Source organism: Dermacentor silvarum, chromosome 3 (genome assembly GCF_013339745.2).
Source record: "Dermacentor silvarum isolate Dsil-2018 chromosome 3, BIME_Dsil_1.4, whole genome shotgun sequence".
Classification (NCBI taxonomy): domain Eukaryota; kingdom Metazoa; phylum Arthropoda; class Arachnida; order Ixodida; family Ixodidae; genus Dermacentor; species Dermacentor silvarum.
The window spans coordinates 191,963,022-191,980,174 of NC_051156.1; the positions used below are offsets into that span (position 1 = coordinate 191,963,022).

General features: G+C 46.0%; 1 protein-coding gene across 1 annotated transcript; it reads left to right on the forward strand.

Moving 5' to 3' along the window:
* The first annotated feature begins 157 nt into the window (after positions 1-157).
* Positions 158-16,491, forward strand: LOC119446349 (enolase). Its single transcript, XM_037710762.2, has 8 exons — positions 158-305; positions 800-891; positions 4,174-4,398; positions 7,819-8,104; positions 11,729-11,895; positions 13,178-13,367; positions 14,189-14,305; positions 15,730-16,491. The coding sequence occupies exons 2-8, from the start codon at positions 807-809 to the stop codon at positions 15,959-15,961; spliced, it is 1,302 nt and encodes a 433-aa protein (XP_037566690.1). The 5' UTR covers positions 158-305; positions 800-806; the 3' UTR covers positions 15,962-16,491.
* Positions 16,492-17,153: the final 662 nt, after the last annotated feature.

Sequence of the window (17,153 nt, forward strand, 5' to 3'; positions counted from 1 at the left end):
ATAGGATTTATTTCCGTGCACGCCCGCTAATCGGCATTAAGAAAAAGATCAACAAATAGCGCAGTGCGCGCAAGAAACAAGGCGAAATAAAAGTAGGAGGCGTCGTTTTCTTCAACGCCCCTGGCGGTAGTTTTCACTGCCCCCACTCCCACGTCGCCTCCTCCTCGTCGTTCTCCCGTGCGCCTGTCTGAACGTTCTCTTCGTACGACAGTCGATCGGCACGGGTCAGTTCGACCGGGAAGCCCTGTCAAACGTGTGCGGCTAAGCAGCCTGCTCTTTCGCCTTCTTTGGAGCTTCCCTAAATCGTAAGTGAACGCGCTTTTGCACGTAGGGCAAGGAGACGAGTGGTGTCCCTTCGGTAGCCCTCCCAGCGAAGCCGGCTCACCCTTCCTGCCTGGGGTGACATTGTTCGACCTTGGGTTCGAAAAGGGACTGCTGCCGGGTACAGAAGGCTACTCCGCAGCTAACGAATCGAGTAGCGCTTCCCGTCGTCTATATTGTCATATGTGATTGCCGCTAATGCGTCGGCCCGATTTTTCTTGACATTTTCGCCGGCGCTGATAAATTGGCAATCAACCGTGAGCTCCCGACATCTAGAGCATCAAAATCGCGCTGTAAAATTGTATTGGCTCGTCGTATTGACAGTTCATTTGTTGCATCATTTCGAAGTAATTAGATTTGTTGCTTACCCTGCGTGCTTCCATACCTTCACTAGCGGATTCGTTGTGCCGGACAGTTTGTTGTGGTTAGAAGCAGGACTTCGGTTGTCATTTGGCTTTAATCGCTAATTTTCTCGCAGAGTGATAATGCCGATCAAGAGGATATACGCCCGCCAGATCTTCGACAGCAGAGGAAACCCGACCGTGGAAGTCGACTTGCTGACTGAGAAAGGTATGAACGATGTTGTGGTATTTCGATAGGTCATAGGTCGATGCGGGGTGGTGATGCGGTGAAGGTCACGTACTTGCGCGGTAGCACTGGTGGATGCTGCAAGACTGCGTTTAGTTGCCTGTGACCGGTGGACGATCCGTTCTTAAGTCCGCATAGTTCATTGGGTGGTAATTTTTAAAGCGTGTAAGCTTACTCGACATACAGTAGGCCTGTTTTTCCAGGGATAGTAGTGGCAGGGAATGCCTGCGGGAGTGGTTCATGAAATGCCATCGAGGGCTTGTAGCGAATTTTTTTTCTTCTCATCCAAGGAGACCGGTAGCAACTTCAAAAGTAAATATAAGGTGCTGGATGTGAACGAGCTGCAATAAATGAGTTTGCTAATGATTACCCAGGGTCAGAATGCGACAGCTGTCACTGCTTGGGAGGTTGTTGGCATTCTCCGAGTTGGAATGCATCCAAAACCGCTTGGATAAAAATAATAACGGCACAAAGGCCCAGAAGGTAGTGTATTTTGAGTTGCTTTTGAGCTCGATTTTATCTTGGTTGACCTTGATATATCTCAAGTGTATTTTTACTTTCATTTTAGATGTTGCCAAAGCTGTGTAGAACAGAACTAGGTACATTATATTCACTACTTTTATTATATTCACCGACTGCAGATGCTCTTTAGTATTGACACCAGCCGAACAAAACTAGACTTTCATTCGTATATGCAGGTTAATACCACCCAACCGACTTGAGGCAAACACGAGAAAAAATTAACGCCCCAAATGAGAACCGCCACTTATCTTTAATTCTTTGTTTCTGTGAAAGAAATCAGAATGGAATTCATTGCCACACGAGGTGACACAAAAGACGTCACCCGCATCTTTGTTATCAGCTGTGTTTAACATTGTTAAGTAAGGTTCCTTGTTCATTGTTTGATACGAAAGGAGAAATAAAAGCGAAAAACGAGAGAAATAATTTTTTTTTACTGACTCCTGTTTGTGTGGTGACTTAATGCCCTCTTAGTTTGTTTTTGTTTTGATAGTACCCTCAGCGCCTGGGTTGCTCCTATGTTTTGCTGAATTATTTTACCCATGTATTTGTTATCGTATTTTTTTCCTGTACCATTGCTGCTTTGGCTGCCAAAAGGCCACTGACAGTATTGATTAAATCAATAAATAAATACAGGAAGTTGTGGAAAGCCTTTAGGTCGCGGAACCTTCTTAATTTATCTTGAATGATTGTTTGGCAGTAAAGAGAGTGGCATCTGCCTAATGAACAGGCCTTTAAAACCACTAATCCAAGTAAAATATATGTATATTCAGTGTATCCAATAAAAGTATGCAATGTTCTCTGGGCTTCCAAGTTCATGCTTTTTACTAAAAAGCATGTGCAATGTAAAAATTTTCAAATTAGGTAGAGCTAAAAACACCAGATTTTAGACTCTTGGTGGGCCCCAAAGATTTTGTCATTGCAGGCATGAATCAGTGGTGGTTGTTCCTGCTGTACCTGGGAATACATAAAAGCAGCAAGCTGCTGTGTGCATCGACTCTCAGGAATGCAATGATAAATATCGTGCACAAATTTACGATGGCTTTGAAAGGTGCATGATGTCTAATTATGGGTTGGAACTGAGGTAATGTTGTAAAACTGCTAGTCATCTCGCCGCATCTGATTTGCTGAATTTTCGTGCAAAAGGTAACTTGGACACAAACTGCAAAAGAATGGCTGGTTTGCTTGTACCTAAGTATCCTCATTTCTTGTGGTGAATACAACTTTTCTATGCTCATGCCTCTTCTTGTTCAGGAACTCCAGATCTGTGGTTCTTTAATGCACACCCAAATCTAAATGCACGAGCATTTTTACATTCCACTCCCATCAAAACGGGACTATTGCCAGCAATTGTATCACTAAGGAAAATTAATGCAATGTCCTCGGGAGCCATTTCATCCGTAACAAGCATTAGTTTAGTAGACCTGGTCAAATAGCTTGAGTTTGTCAAGCAAACGTGATACATTTCACATGCATCACAGAGATTGAGCACGTCCACAGTCCTGTCTTTAAGAAGTGTCTATGTAGGTCAAACAGTATAGTTGGTGCATGAGTGTACTATCGTGAGCAATATGAGCGGGAACACAGGAGTGCGTGTTAGATAGCCTCGAACCCTGCTATGGGCTATACGCAGCAGCCGCCGTCGGAAACAAAGTGGAAAAGGGGACGCTGTGCTAATGACTGTTGGTACTCCCACCATGGGTCTGTTTACACAAAGTGCGGTACTTCACATCGCCAGCGCACTGTGATAACTGTTTGGTATTGTGGTTTACTGGTAACTTTGTGCGCCGAAGTGTGGCGAAAAGTATATATATAGCACTGTTTTAATGCGTTAGCAACTCGTCGCGTCGATTGATATACAAAAAAATTGGTTTAAAATACGAGCCGAGATCTAAAAGTTCCTTCATACGGTTGCACAAAGAACAAAAATTAAAAAAAAACATGAAAAAAAAAATGACTTGCTGTAAGTCACTGCGACACTTTACCGTCTTATTGGCTGTCGGCGGCCAGTGAAACACCGTAAGCTGCCGTTTTCGACAAACGCACACGCAGTGGGAGTGCCAACAGTTAGCAGAAGAGCGCCATCCGCGTATCGCTCCAACTCGGTTTCGAGGCTATTTGCCACGCGTTCGCGTGTTCCCGCTCATATTGCTCACGACAGTACAGCTAAGGAATATACATAGCTTGTTAAGGGCAGTAATGTAATCTTTTGACTAGTCTATACTGCAAAGTTTGCGGTTGTCATCCTATTTTTATATGTATGATGTAAAAAAGATGTTTTAATGGGGCAACTCTCCTTTTGAAGAGAGACAATACAATATGACAATATTTTGTTGTTTATCTTGTTGTATACTTAGTTGTTTGCAATTGTCGTTCACAAGAAATTTTTCTGTGAACTATGCAATAAATATAACTGAAAAATAAATAGCAGCGTAAAATCTCAAGCCTACTTACACTGCAGTTCTTTAGATTCATCTATTGTTTTTCTGGTTGTGCGCACATATGTCTGTTGGTGCCAGGGCTTTAAAATGACACGGGAAAGGACAAATTAGTGTATTGTATTTCTTAGGTAGCAAGTACAGTGTGGCTCCATTTATAGTAACACCACTCACAATATAACATCGCTCGCATATTCTTTACCCTCTGAAATGACAAGTGAGTTCTGAGCCAGTTAAGCCCGATTTAGTATTTGCCTTCTGTCTCGCTATAACTGGTTTTCGCAATGCGTGAATGCACCTCCTGCAGGACTGTTCCGTGCTGCTGTGCCATCGGGAGCATCGACTGGAATCCACGAGGCTCTCGAACTGCGTGATGGAGACAAGTCGAAGTACATGGGCAAGGGTGTTTCTAAGGCTGTGAACAATGTGAACCAAGTGATTGCACCTCAGCTCATTGGCAAGAACTTCGATGTCACTGACCAGACGAGCATTGACGAATTCATGCTTCAGCTGGACGGCACCGAGAACAAAGGTCAGTGTTTGTGCTCTTGTTATTTGCAGAAGTGCGCTGGTGGGGAGCGTGCGCAAGGTGAAGCAGCAGTGGCATGTACAAACATTGACAGACTAGCGAGAATTTTTATACTTTATAGCATACCTCCTCAAGGTCTTTAAAGTCGAGACATAAATACTCGAAGGAAGTGTTTATTTTTTATCTAAATGGGCAAAATAGAGCCAAAAATAAGCACATTCAATGAAAAGAAAGTATTTTGCAGAAACATTTTCAGCAATAGGGGCGCAGCACCAGACAGAATGCTGCAAGCACGCTTCACCCCAATTCACCGATGGCTTTATTTGGAACTTGTATAGACAGTTCTCGTCGGATGTGAAATACAGGTGTACATTGCATTTGCTTTACATGCCTACATGATACCATTGCACCTGGAAACCTTGCATCGGTTTGTCCGATGCAAGGACAAGGATGCAAACTGCATCCTTGTCCTGTGTTTCTGCTGTAATCCAAGAAATTACACTTGCTGCTTGTCATTCAGTGCCTGTCATTCAGGCTTGCCGCCTATCATTAATGCCAGAAACTCCGTACTCAATACCAAAATTCTGTGAAAAAAATTTTTTTTTCTCATCCATAAATTCTGAAGCTGTCCCAGTTTGTATCTTGAAGCAGAGCTATATTATAACTGCTAAAAGCTTTTTTATTATATATACTATGGTCGGGATAGGTGGGGGGGGGGGGGGATGCCAACGGCCGTCTGCCTCGGCACCCCGAGCCCCGCGGTTGGCGCATGCCTGCGCATCAACCGCGGTCCCGCTACAAGCTCGAGGAAACAATAGACAACCACGTGTACACTCGGAAAGCATTTATTACGACTGCAACTGACACTTCGAGCAGGCCAGCTAGCTATAGTTGACATCGCTGAGCGTTCCCTCGAAGAGAATAATACACTAGGTACAGAAGGGCTTTCAACTTACCAACTGGGGAAAGAGGGGGGGGGGGGGGGGCAAACGCGCTGCAAGAACGCGGTTGACTAACCACGTGTGGGAATACGGGAGTGGCGGCGGAGACTTCTGCCATCGCCGCTTGCTGGGGACCAAAGAGACCCGGGCGAGGTCAGCGGGATCTCACGTGACGCACCTGGTGGCGCTGATAGCACTTGCGATTCTCGTGCGCCGCCCGCGGAAGGAAAGTTTCCCCTCTCCCAACTCTCCTTGGCGCGCATGCGCCTGACGCGACGTTTGCTGCGTGTGCAGCGGTCATGGGACCCGAGGATTCCCACATCCCTCCACCCTTAAATGTTGCCCTCTGGCGGAGAAATCGCTGGGACGACGGCTATGACAAATTATCCGGGCAGATGCGATGGTAAACTCCAGCAGGAAATGGCAGAATCCACTTTGATAGGCAGCACAGTCCTGTGTGGCGGCCACCCAGATATGGTAGCTGTCACAGTGGTTGACGATGACGGGGGCTGAAGATGGCTTGCCCTCAAGATGGGCGCCGCAATGTCCACCCGGGAACAACGGGTGAGGACTTTCGTGAAGCGGCACGCGCGACGGCACGATGAACCTCACACCGATGCATCCTCGTGGGAGTATGATGGTGGGCCTCCCTCCTCGTGGTTGGCATGTGCTGCTGCATCGGGCCGGGAACAAGGAGGGACCTCCGCTGCGATTTGAGGCCGAGACAGCAGGCAGGTACGTGGACGATGGCAGCAATAGCAAGGCCAGGCGGCTTCATTCGTTCTGCAAAGTCGCTCAAATGCACTCCACAAACACTTAGAATTAAGGCAGTAGAGCAGTGTCAGCCGTCTAACATGATGCTGTACCACCCGTCTACTGCATAGCTTTATGCGGCAACGAGAAAAAAACAAAAACAATCCAGTTCGTTTGAATGAAGTTATTCGCTTCGACTAAATTTTGCCGCTCCGATCCAGCGTGAAAGTGGGCGATGCTCATATGAACAAAGCGCTCTATGGTCCCCCGAGATTTCCGTTAATCCGCCCGCAAAATATTGAGTCCATCTGAACAAAATAAGCTTTCTATTTCGAACGAGGTTTCTCCGCTCGGGCGAATATAGTAGAACTAGTGAATCCTTTTGCACCCGCTAAATGTCACGGCATGATCGTCTTCAAACATGTGACCGGCAGCTCCGCAGAGCCTTAGGCCTAATCGCGTCCATGACAGATACCAATACCAATGCCACAAAAGACCCATAAAGGGTTCCAATGAGCCGCCGCGAAGAGATGCAAGCCTAGTAAGTGGTCCCCGCTCTCTGCTCAACACGCAGCTTTCGAGCCGGCACCTGGGACTGCGCCCCGCTGACGTCCTAGCCAATGTTTCCGGTGCCCGGCTCCCAGAGCCAAAGATACAGATAGGAGGCTATTTACATATCATATGTTCAGGGAAAATCGACCACCGCGTCGGCTGCTGCACTCACTCGCTTCGGGCGTACTCTTAGGAGAAAACTTGCTGCAAATCTCGGCGTCTACGTGAGTTCGGTGACACTGGTGCAGCGTTAACTCACACTCAAGAAAGCACATGCCCAATCTAGCTAGCAATTTCGGCTGAGGCCTAATGCTGGTCCGGACAAAGTACATGTATTCCTCGCACTGAACTGATCGTCGTCCCGTTTTCCAAGAGTTTGCCCCATGTTGGGAATGCCAAAATGTCGGGATATGGGGGCTAAGCCAACGGCCCTCTGCCTCGGCACCCCGAGCCCCGCGGTTGGCGCATGCCTGCGCATCAACCGCGGTCCGGCACAAGCTCGAGGAAACAAAAGACGACAACCACGTGTACACTGGGAAAGCATTTATTACGACTGCAACTAACACTTCGAGCAGGCCAGCTAGCTATAGTTGACATCGCTGAGGGTTCCCTCGAAGAGAATAATACACTAGGTACAGAAGGGCTTCCCACTTACCAACTGGGGAACAAGGGGGGGGGGCTTCTGCCATCGCCGCTTGCTGGGGACCAAAGAGACCCGGGCGATGTCAGCGGGAATCTCACGTGACCCACCTGGTGGCGCTGATAGCGCTTGAGATTCCCGTGCACCGTCCGCGGAAGGAAAGTTTGCGCCGCCCGTGGAAGGAAAGTTTCACCTCTCCCAACTCTCCTTACCGCGCATGCGCCTGACGTTCGCTGTGCGTGCGGCGGTCATGGGACCCAAGGATTCCACAATATGTTTCCAACTCCTTAACTCCACCCCCAAAAAACTGATCTCTCAATTCTGTCAGCTGCTAAAGCATCTGAAGTGGACAAATGTAGTAATGCAAGTTAAGAACTTGCATAGAGCTGTTCCATTGCTCACGTTATATTTGCCGAAATTGCGTCCAAAATTGCTTCAGTGCTATATGCCATGCTCATTTATAACAAAATTAGCCGAAGCGAAATTTTCTTGCAGTTGGTCTTTAATTGCCCTCATGTTTGCAATGTTTGCATGCAGGCAACCTGGGCGCAAACGCGATTCTCGGTGTGTCGCTGGCGGTGTGCAAGGCAGGCGCAGCGCAGAAGGGAGTACCACTCTACCGCCACATTGCCGATCTGGCGGGCAACTCGAAGGTGGTTATGCCGGTGCCCGCTTTCAACGTGATCAATGGTGGCAGCCACGCTGGCAACAAGCTGGCCATGCAGGAGTTCATGATCCTGCCAACGGGCGCCAGCTCTTTCACTGAGGCCATGCGCATGGGCTCCGAAGTCTACCACAACCTCAAGGGTGTTATCAAGAAAAAGTGAGGATCACCCTCTCTGTTAATTTGATGCCACACCCTCACTTAGGTGCGTCTCCAGAGTATTTGAGAGACCCTATTTGCTTGCTGCCATTGAATTTCGAGCAAGTGCGCCCTTTCCTTATTATTTTTGACGCACCTCGGAATTGTTTGCTGCTCCTTTTTATTGTGCCTCCACAAAATATAATTGTTTGTTAGATGTAGAACGGATGACTAAGCGATATACCTGGAACAGTGCAGCCTGGAAGCTTTGCCTGTGCACTGTCTGTATCTGTCCCCAGTGCATTGCAAATGTGTGTAACGCATTGGCATTGTCACTGTTTGATCGCAGGCACTCGTCTTCATTGCATTGTTTTAATAAAATTCTATTCATGCTCAAGGGAGGGCCTCCTTCTAATTTTGATCACTCTGCCTTTTGTCCTTTATCACCCTGCCTTGCTTGCTTTAAATTTTGCTGTACCTCTTTCTTATGGTCCTTCCTACAATCAGCAATGCCAAGTTTATGCTTAGGATTACAAGTGCCATAAAAACCTGTCGCATATGAAAAGTTGGAATGCTTGATCTAATGGAATATACAGAATGCAAATGGACACCACCATATTGCTGGCTTAATAACTGAGCAGCAATGTTTATAGCAGTTACGAAGCAAGCAGCAGTGGAATGAGATGCGAACCTATTCAGTAATAGTTGATGCTATACAGTGCGCAGATTTTTAGCTTAATTTTTATTTTGTAGTATGCGTACAACATTAATTAGATAGGCCTGTTAATGAATCAAAAGTGAAATCCGCACAGGCAGTCAGATCAGTTTTCCCACAAAGTTTACTTGCACTTGAAGTGTGAAATAGAGCGAACATTTTTTGTTGCATATTCATTATATAATCTAAAGTTGAACCTCGATGCAGGCAACTTCTGTTATTTCAACCCTGACGAGACTGACAAAATTGATCAAATTATGTGGCACGTCTAATTAAGCAAGATGCAGAAAAAATGCCAAAACACACCGCTGATTCATTTGCAAGTAATTGTCCGATTCTAACACGCCCCTGAATCAAACTCGTGTCCACTTTGTGTCCAAAGTAGAAATCTAACGTGCCCCCAAGTATTTAGCAAGAAGAATGGGCAAGGGTCTAAATATGTGTTGCTCAATAGCGCCCAGTTTTCTAAAGTTAATGCACTGTTTCGCTGCACCGTTTTTAAAGTCAACTTTGCCGCAGTACAGCCATGTTATGCGGTAAAGCGTACAAACGCCGCGAACGTGGTTTTGCACCATGCAGGCAATTTTCGTAGGAAAATAAAGGTGCCATAAAGGTGCCAAGGTCAAATTTGAATTATCTGGTGAAGACCAGTTTTAGGATCAAAATAAAAGTTTAGGCCCATAGAAATGTGGGGGTGCACTGGCTGGAACATTTGGTGTGATCGAATTAACGGAAGTCTACTATATATAATGCACACAGATGTGACGGAAGTAAATATAAAATTTGGTTGGCCATACTTTATTTCAATTGAATATTCTGCTGCTATAGCAAAATTGAAAATGTGGGTTTCAACATGGTATCGATTATAGTAAAGCAAATTTTTGTTTAAGCATGTCTCAAAATGTATATTCTGGTTGCAAAAATGTCAAATATAGTTGCCAACTGATTTTTTCAGACTCCTGATTTTTTTTGAGCCAGCGTGATTCCTGTGGCACCGCCACTTAGTACCAATGTTTCCAGCATCAACAAAGTTGCCGCCATCGAAGCTGCAATTTTGGTTGCAGACCCCTGACAAAGCGGCGCTGGTTTAGTTAGGCCTAGCAGTGCGGCCAGCAATGTGGCTGGTGATAAGCCACCGTGGAAAGCTCGCTGCCTGTGTTTACACTCTTAGACCTTATCGGGGATCAGGCGTGAGATTAGATGCAAGGGGTAGACTGACAGCCGTGTGACAAACTCGTGCGGTCCCCTTGGTGTCCGAAAAAACTGCCGGCGGCGTGCTCGTTTATGTGTTAGCACTCGTATACCTGATCAGAAATCAGTTCTGAGATCAGATGAGTGGGCTTGACTGACGGCTGTAGTAATGGAATGTGGATCCGCAAGTAGTCCCCTCCATGTTGGAAAAGTCTGTCAGCAGCCTGCAAGTTCTGGCTGCTGACGTGGCTTGGTTGGACCACAGTTGGCCAGGAAACGTGCCAGTAGTGCGCGATAACGCCAGTTAGGGCAGTTATGTATTCGTGGTGGTACAGAGCGCATGTATGTAATTTATTGTTCTCAAGCCTTATTCGGTACGTCAAGATGTCTGTGGGTAATCCAAATCTGCAGGACACCCTTTGCTGGCTTGTTGGAGGCACCTGCTTGCATTTCACCCGATCACGTTACCCCCCCCCCCCCCCCCCCCCCCCCTGTGTGTATTTATCCAATAACTAATACAGTATAGACCACTTATAACGTAACCGCTTATAGTGCAGGACCGGATATAGTACGATCTTTTCAGACTCGTTAATTTTCCCATAGCACTCCATCTATACGCATACCGCTTACAGTGCAGCCGCGCGAGACGAAATACTGGTTATAATGTGGCTTCCGCGGTAAAATATCGCCGACAAGGGCAGCAGCGAGCACGCTTCTCAACAAGGTGCGTGCTCCCGGCCGGCGTATGCATTATTCAAGGCAATCAAACTCTCGTTAAATCGGACTTATTTGGCCCCGCACCGGTTAATTCAGACTACTTTCGGAGCTAGGTGAGCGAGGATCGCCGTAAATGTGCGACACAAAAGAGCAGGAACGGCGCTAGCATCCAACCAAAACGAAGCAGTGGAGTCCGCATCGCCACAGTCATCAGTTGAAATCATACGTGAATGACAGCAACGCCGGAACGCTTCGAGCCTATTTGTGTCTCTAAAGCCTGTATTCTTGCGTTTACCGCCGCGCTTAACATTGTGTTGGCCGCGTGCTTTCGTAACTGCGTAGTCGTCATCCACGATCGCTTCGATAGCGGCCGCATTTTTCTCCGCAGCGGTTGTGGCGAACAGTAGTTTCCTTTTTACTCGGTACGCGCGTCGGCCGCGTGCTTAAACTGCGTAGTCGCCATCGATGATGCATGAATAGCGACCGCGGTTTGTTGTTGCAGCGACTGGACGACTTGGTGCGTGCGTCGGGCGCGTGCCTTCAGCACCGCAAAATCGCCGTTCATAATCGCGTTGATAGCGGTCATGGTTTTTTCTGCAGCGGTTGCGGCAAACAGTTGTTTCGTTTTGACTCGGTGCAAAGCTGTCGAGCTTGAAGAGCACCGACTACATCGCGATTACGTTTTCGCCAGCGATTATGTTTTCGCCAGCTCACTGGCGAAAACGTAATCGCGATGTGCATGCGATATTACAAAGCGTGTCTACATCCTTCGTCTACATGTTTTGTATACTTGCAGGGCTTGAAAATAGTTGTTTTGGTTATAGTGCGATACCGCTTATAGTGCAGATATTCGCGACTCCGGTGACTTACGTTATAAGCAGTCTACACTGTATTGGATAAATCAAGAGTATTTTCTGCATGTTCGATGTGACTGAGGTTTTACTTTATTGTTAACCTGCCTACATTTCCCCCACTTTGTGCTACCCCTAGGCTCAACGTTCTTGTTGTCTGTTTTCCAACAGGTTCGGGTTAGATGCCACTTCTGTCGGTGACGAGGGTGGCTTTGCGCCAAACATCCAGGACAACAAGGAGGCCCTCGAGTTGATCCAGGAGGCCATCAATTTGGCTGGGTACACGGGACAAGTTGAAATTGGAATGGACGTTGCTGCCTCGGAGTTCTACAAGGATGGTGAGGAATTGGCTTTTCATGCATGATTTTAAGCATGACTATTTCCATATGAATGAATAGTCCATTTATATGGCAGAATGGCACATTGGCCTAAGTGAAGAAGAGGGTAGCAGGAGTATAAAGGAAAAAATAAATAAATAAAAGGGGGGTCACTAAGGAAGGGGGGCAGAAGGGGGGGAACCTTGGCTTTGCAGTGTCGAATAATTCGGGTGTCTGGTTATACAGTCGAACGCTTTTACAACAACATGACCCATATAACGAAGGAACGAATGCATGTAGCGGTGCTGCCACTGCTTTCCACAGACATCACCGAGGTGCAGTCTGCACTAGTTCTAACGGCAGTGCTAGCTACATACTTCACGAGCGTGCTGGTTTCAGTAGTAGTGCTACTACACTGCTTCAGGAATCTCTCAACTCGTACACTGCTTGTTCTAACATGTCAGTGGGTGTGACAGCTGACGAACACGTTGCATTTAATCATAAACTGACAATGTAATCGTAACTGACAGCTGACGACATCTTCAAGCCATCTAGGGTGGAAACATCGCAAATGTCTGCGAAAACAACAGGGATGAAAACCCTGTAAACAAACTATGAATTTTGACAGCAAGGGAGGCGATTGCACCATTCGATGATCCGCAGCTTTACTTTGCATAGCTCTTGCATTTTGTCACTGAGCATTCTGTGAACCTCGATGCAATAAGGTTGGCTGCAGTTGCCCATTCTGTCGGACGAATTGTGAAAAAATAGAAATAGCGACTTACTTCACTAAGTCTCTCTTGAATTCATTTTAGATACAGGTTTACATTTATTGAATGTGCGTGCTTAGCCTACTCTATTTTGAGCGATATACTAGTACATGACCTTTACAACGAAGTGACCTGTACAGAGAAGTATTTTCGAGGTCCCAAGCATTTCATTATACAGGCGTTTGCCTGTATGTAAATTTTTCCTTGAGGTGTGGCTTCGTGGTAAAATTCGTAGTACTGCATTCATTTTGAGCTACTGTTCTTGGTTGTGCTTCGTATGGCCGGGTGAAAATAGGAGTTTTCAGCAAGGGATTATGTGTGTTCAGTCATCATTCAGTCACCTAAGCTCTGCCAAGACCGACTCTGCCACTAAAGGGGTTATTTTCCATGGTACCTCGAGTTAAAAAAAAAAAAAAAACGCTTAGATTTCAATGTCATTGCTGTCCAACATGACAACAAATTGTTTACTGATTTGGCAGTGCTATTGAAGACGTGTAGTGGGTGCATTGACCAATTAATTCACTTTCTTGCAGGCAAGTACGATCTTGACTTCAAGAACCCGAATTCCAACCCTGATGCTTACCTGGACCGGGATGCGCTGAAGGCTATGTATGAGGATTTCATCCGGTCTTACCCCATCGTCTCCATTGAGGACCCCTTTGAGCAGGACGACTGGGATGCCTGGACTGCCCTTAACACAGCGACCCAGATCCAGATTGTTGGGTAAGTGTTCGCTGGCTGGTCAGAGTTGAGGGTTGCCCATCATTGGCCGACATTTATACTCAAGAGTCCCAAGGGTTCTCGAACTGGATTCCCTGAATGGCATCTTAAGTTCTTCTGAGCGCTTTGAACAAATTAGACCCCATTCCATTTTTCCCGATTAACTTCCACAATTTATCGATTTAGAAAAGAAATATTGCATTGCATTCTGGCTTTAACAATGTGTATTAGGTCGTTGGCCTGACGCCAACAGCGCAGCTGTGGTCATCGGAGCAACTATAGCCTTCCTTCAAGCACTGGACTCAATGCACGACTCTAGAATGACCACAACGTGATGGACACCTCCTTATCATCATTCATCGCTCTTTTCACTTCAAACATATAAACACTTCAAACCCAATCGTGGTAAAAGGAGGATGCACTTGGAAGAAATGCAAAAAGCATTCATTGTGACATGGTTTGAGTGCACGGTAAAGAAACCCAACTGGCCGAAGTTAACTCTGAAGCCCCTGTATTGTCTTGCAACAATAAATAACATCCTTAAATCCGTGGGACATTAAATGAATCAATAATTTGCTGCATTTGCATTAGTCCTAGTTGGCCAGAACATGGAATGAATTCTATACTGATTTTGTTTAATCCTGCGACCTTCTGCAAATGTGTAAATAAGTGACCAGGACAGCATTTTGTGTAACCCTTGGTATCAGTTCTAAACGCGGTAATGGCGAAGTGTTCTTGTTTTTGGAAAGCTATTTTCTTCAGGCTTTTTCTACCTGCTAAACTCGTGTGCTGTCAGTGTTAACCCCACATGTTTAACTTTTCAGAGATGACCTGACTGTCACTAATCCCAAGCGGATTCAGACGGCCGTGGACAAGAATGCCTGCAACTGCCTGCTCCTCAAGGTCAACCAGATTGGCAGCGTCACAGAATCGATCCGGGCGTAAGTTGAATAAAAGCACTCTGGTGCCGAATTTTTCATGTACTAACAGCTTAGATCACTTATAACATAACTGCTTATACATAGAATAAAACCTTGTTAATTCGGATTTCAGGAGACTGAAAAAAATGTCTGAATTAACCGAATATCAAAATATCGAGGGTATCAAGAAAACAAATGCTTGCTACGTCAACACTATTTTCCACTATATACTTTATCAACACTATTTACTAAATGAATCGACAAGTCCTGTTTCTGTTTTCACAAAATCGGTGTAGAAGCAGCAATTCTCGTCGTCTCGTGGCTGATTAGCGCTTGCAGTGGCAACGGCCTCGCGACTTCCTTCACAGCACGGCCGCGCCGCGCATCTTCATCTGAAACACTTTTCACTACCGTGCGCACAGCCCAATTATTTTTTAGCCAGTGAGCTTGTTGCTAACAGATCATCCATCCATCGCAATGTAGCCTGTGCTCTTCATGTTCGACAGCTTAGCTCGAAACTACTGTTTGCAGCAACCGCTGCAGATGAAACAGTGGCCGCTGTCGAGACGATCATAGATAGCGATCTTGCAGTTCTGAACGCACACAGCCGAGAGTCGGAACGAAACTATCGTTTGCTGCAACAATACTGCAAAAGCTGCAGATGAAACCGCGGTCGCTATCGCCACTGTCATGGATGGCAATTGGAGTCTTGAAGGCATGTGGCCGACGCTGTGTTATGTGCGGCGGTAAACGCAAGGATACAGGCTTTAAAGGTACAAATAGGGACGAAGCATTCTGTTGATGCTGTCATTCACGTACGATTTCCCCTGATTACGGCAATGCAGGCTCCACCACTTCGTTTAAGTTGGACAGTAGCACCATTTTTGCTTTTTTGCATTGCACATTTGCGGCGCTCGCCGAGCTCCGAAAGTTGTCCGGATGAACTGATGTGCTGCCAGATACGTCCAAATTAACGAGAGTGATTGCACTTAATAATGCATACACCTGCTGGGACCCGAGGACGAGTCCAATTTTCCAAATTAACAAGGTTTTACAGTAGTGCAGAACCGGCTATATCGTGGCTTTTTCCGACTCCTGTTTACCCTCCCATAGAATTCCATGCTGATAGTGCAGCCGCGCGAGATGAAGTACCAGTTATGCACATTCTGCAGGAAAATCCCACAGACAAGTGTGGTAACGAGCGAGATTGTTAAGACATTTAGTTATGGTATCTATATTTCGAGTGCATGGCATTCGGTATCAGTAATATTTTTTACAAATATTTTCTCAATTTTGATCATGAAAAGAGGGGAGTTCAAGTCTCTACACTAGTAAATACAGTAATTGTTGCGTGGAACATTGTGGCACTGATCCACATAAACATTTGTCATTGTCTTTCATCGTGTTTCTGAGTTGGCCGTATCCACTCCTCTCTGCACATGCAGTCATCAGCTGGCCCGCAAGAGCGGCTGGGGGACCATGGTGTCCCACCGCAGCGGCGAGACCGAAGATTCGACAATCGCAGACATCGTGGTGGGTCTGAGCACGGGACAGATCAAGACTGGCGCCCCCTGCCGTTCCGAGCGTCTGTGCAAGTACAACCAGCTGCTGCGTATTGAGGAGCAGCTTGGAGGCAATGCTGTCTACGCTGGCAAGAACTTCCGCCACCCCCAGTAGGCCAAACCGACAAGGAAGCTCTGTTGCTGACCCTTTAACCCTTCCTTCTAGGCACTTACATCGTAGAGGTGGCAGTATGTAACTGCCTCATTTCTTCTCCGCCCCGGTGCGAGCCAGTCTTCCTTTTTTTTTTTCCCCTTCTGTCCAAAAGTCTGCTAGTCACCAAAAATAAAATTGCAGCAGTGCCGATGTTTCCTGGTCATTACGAGGCTTTTGATACATCGGAGGTCGAAAGTGTTGGGACAGGTGCCATCTGCCTCTAGCTTTGGATGATACTATTGCAATTATGCGGTGGCATAGGCTAAAATCCAGTGAAGTGCTACTGTGCACCACTGCGTGCGACTGCTTGGCAGGCATTTTGAAGTTCCTGTGTGGTACGAGTTCTGGAAGTCTTATTTTCCTTCCCTGTGTCCTGTTTCTGCATCTGTGTGTGCGTGTACAACACAGCCACTGTCATGTTTAGTGAACAAAATCTCCTGGGGCTGTGGAGCCATTTGTGAGAGTTGTGTGAATAAAGGTGATCAAGAAAAGTTGCTTTTGCTTTGTGTATTTGATAACAAAACATTGAGGGCTTCTGGATGGTGTCTGGAATTGACTAAGAAGTGTGTGCATAGGATAAGTATTCTTGTTGCAGACTGGAGGAGCTTTTGTTAATAACGGCAGTTCACTGCACTTCTGAAATCAGTGGCATAGCTAGGATTTTTTTTTTAGCGCAATGGGACGAAGGTCCTGGATTATATATAGTACAGTCGAACCTCAATGCAACGAAGTTGTACTTGCAGTGAAAAACTTCGTTATACCTCATTTTCATTAGTTCAATGGAACTAAGATCAAGAGATAAAAATAGTTCATTACATCATGAATTTCATTAAATTGAGGTTCGTTATATCGAGGTTTGACTATATATCAAATCTAAAGATCAGAAATAGTTCGATAGGCAATTCGATATATAAAGTAAAAATTTTATAAATTTTCAAGGCGATTTTACTGCTGTTCCATATACACAAGAATTTATATCCGAGCTTGATATTCTCCAGTTCAATTATATATCTATATAGTCGTACTTTAATGAAACAGGAGTATAATGAAGTAATTCTGGCTCCCCCTTGAACTAGCAAGGTTTTACTGTGTGTATATACCATATATGGGTCATTCCAGCTCAAGTGTACTAAGTGTTTTGCTGACCATCTCC

Coding starts and splice junctions, on each gene's coding strand:
- LOC119446349 (XM_037710762.2), top strand. CDS start 807: ATGCCGATCAAGAGGATATACGCCCGCCAGATCTTCGACAGCAGAGGA. Junction 4,399..7,818: donor GGACGGCACCGAGAACAAAG/GTCAGTGTTTGT, acceptor GTTTGCATGCAG/GCAACCTGGGCGCAAACGCG. Junction 13,368..14,188: donor ACCCAGATCCAGATTGTTGG/GTAAGTGTTCGC, acceptor TTAACTTTTCAG/AGATGACCTGACTGTCACTA.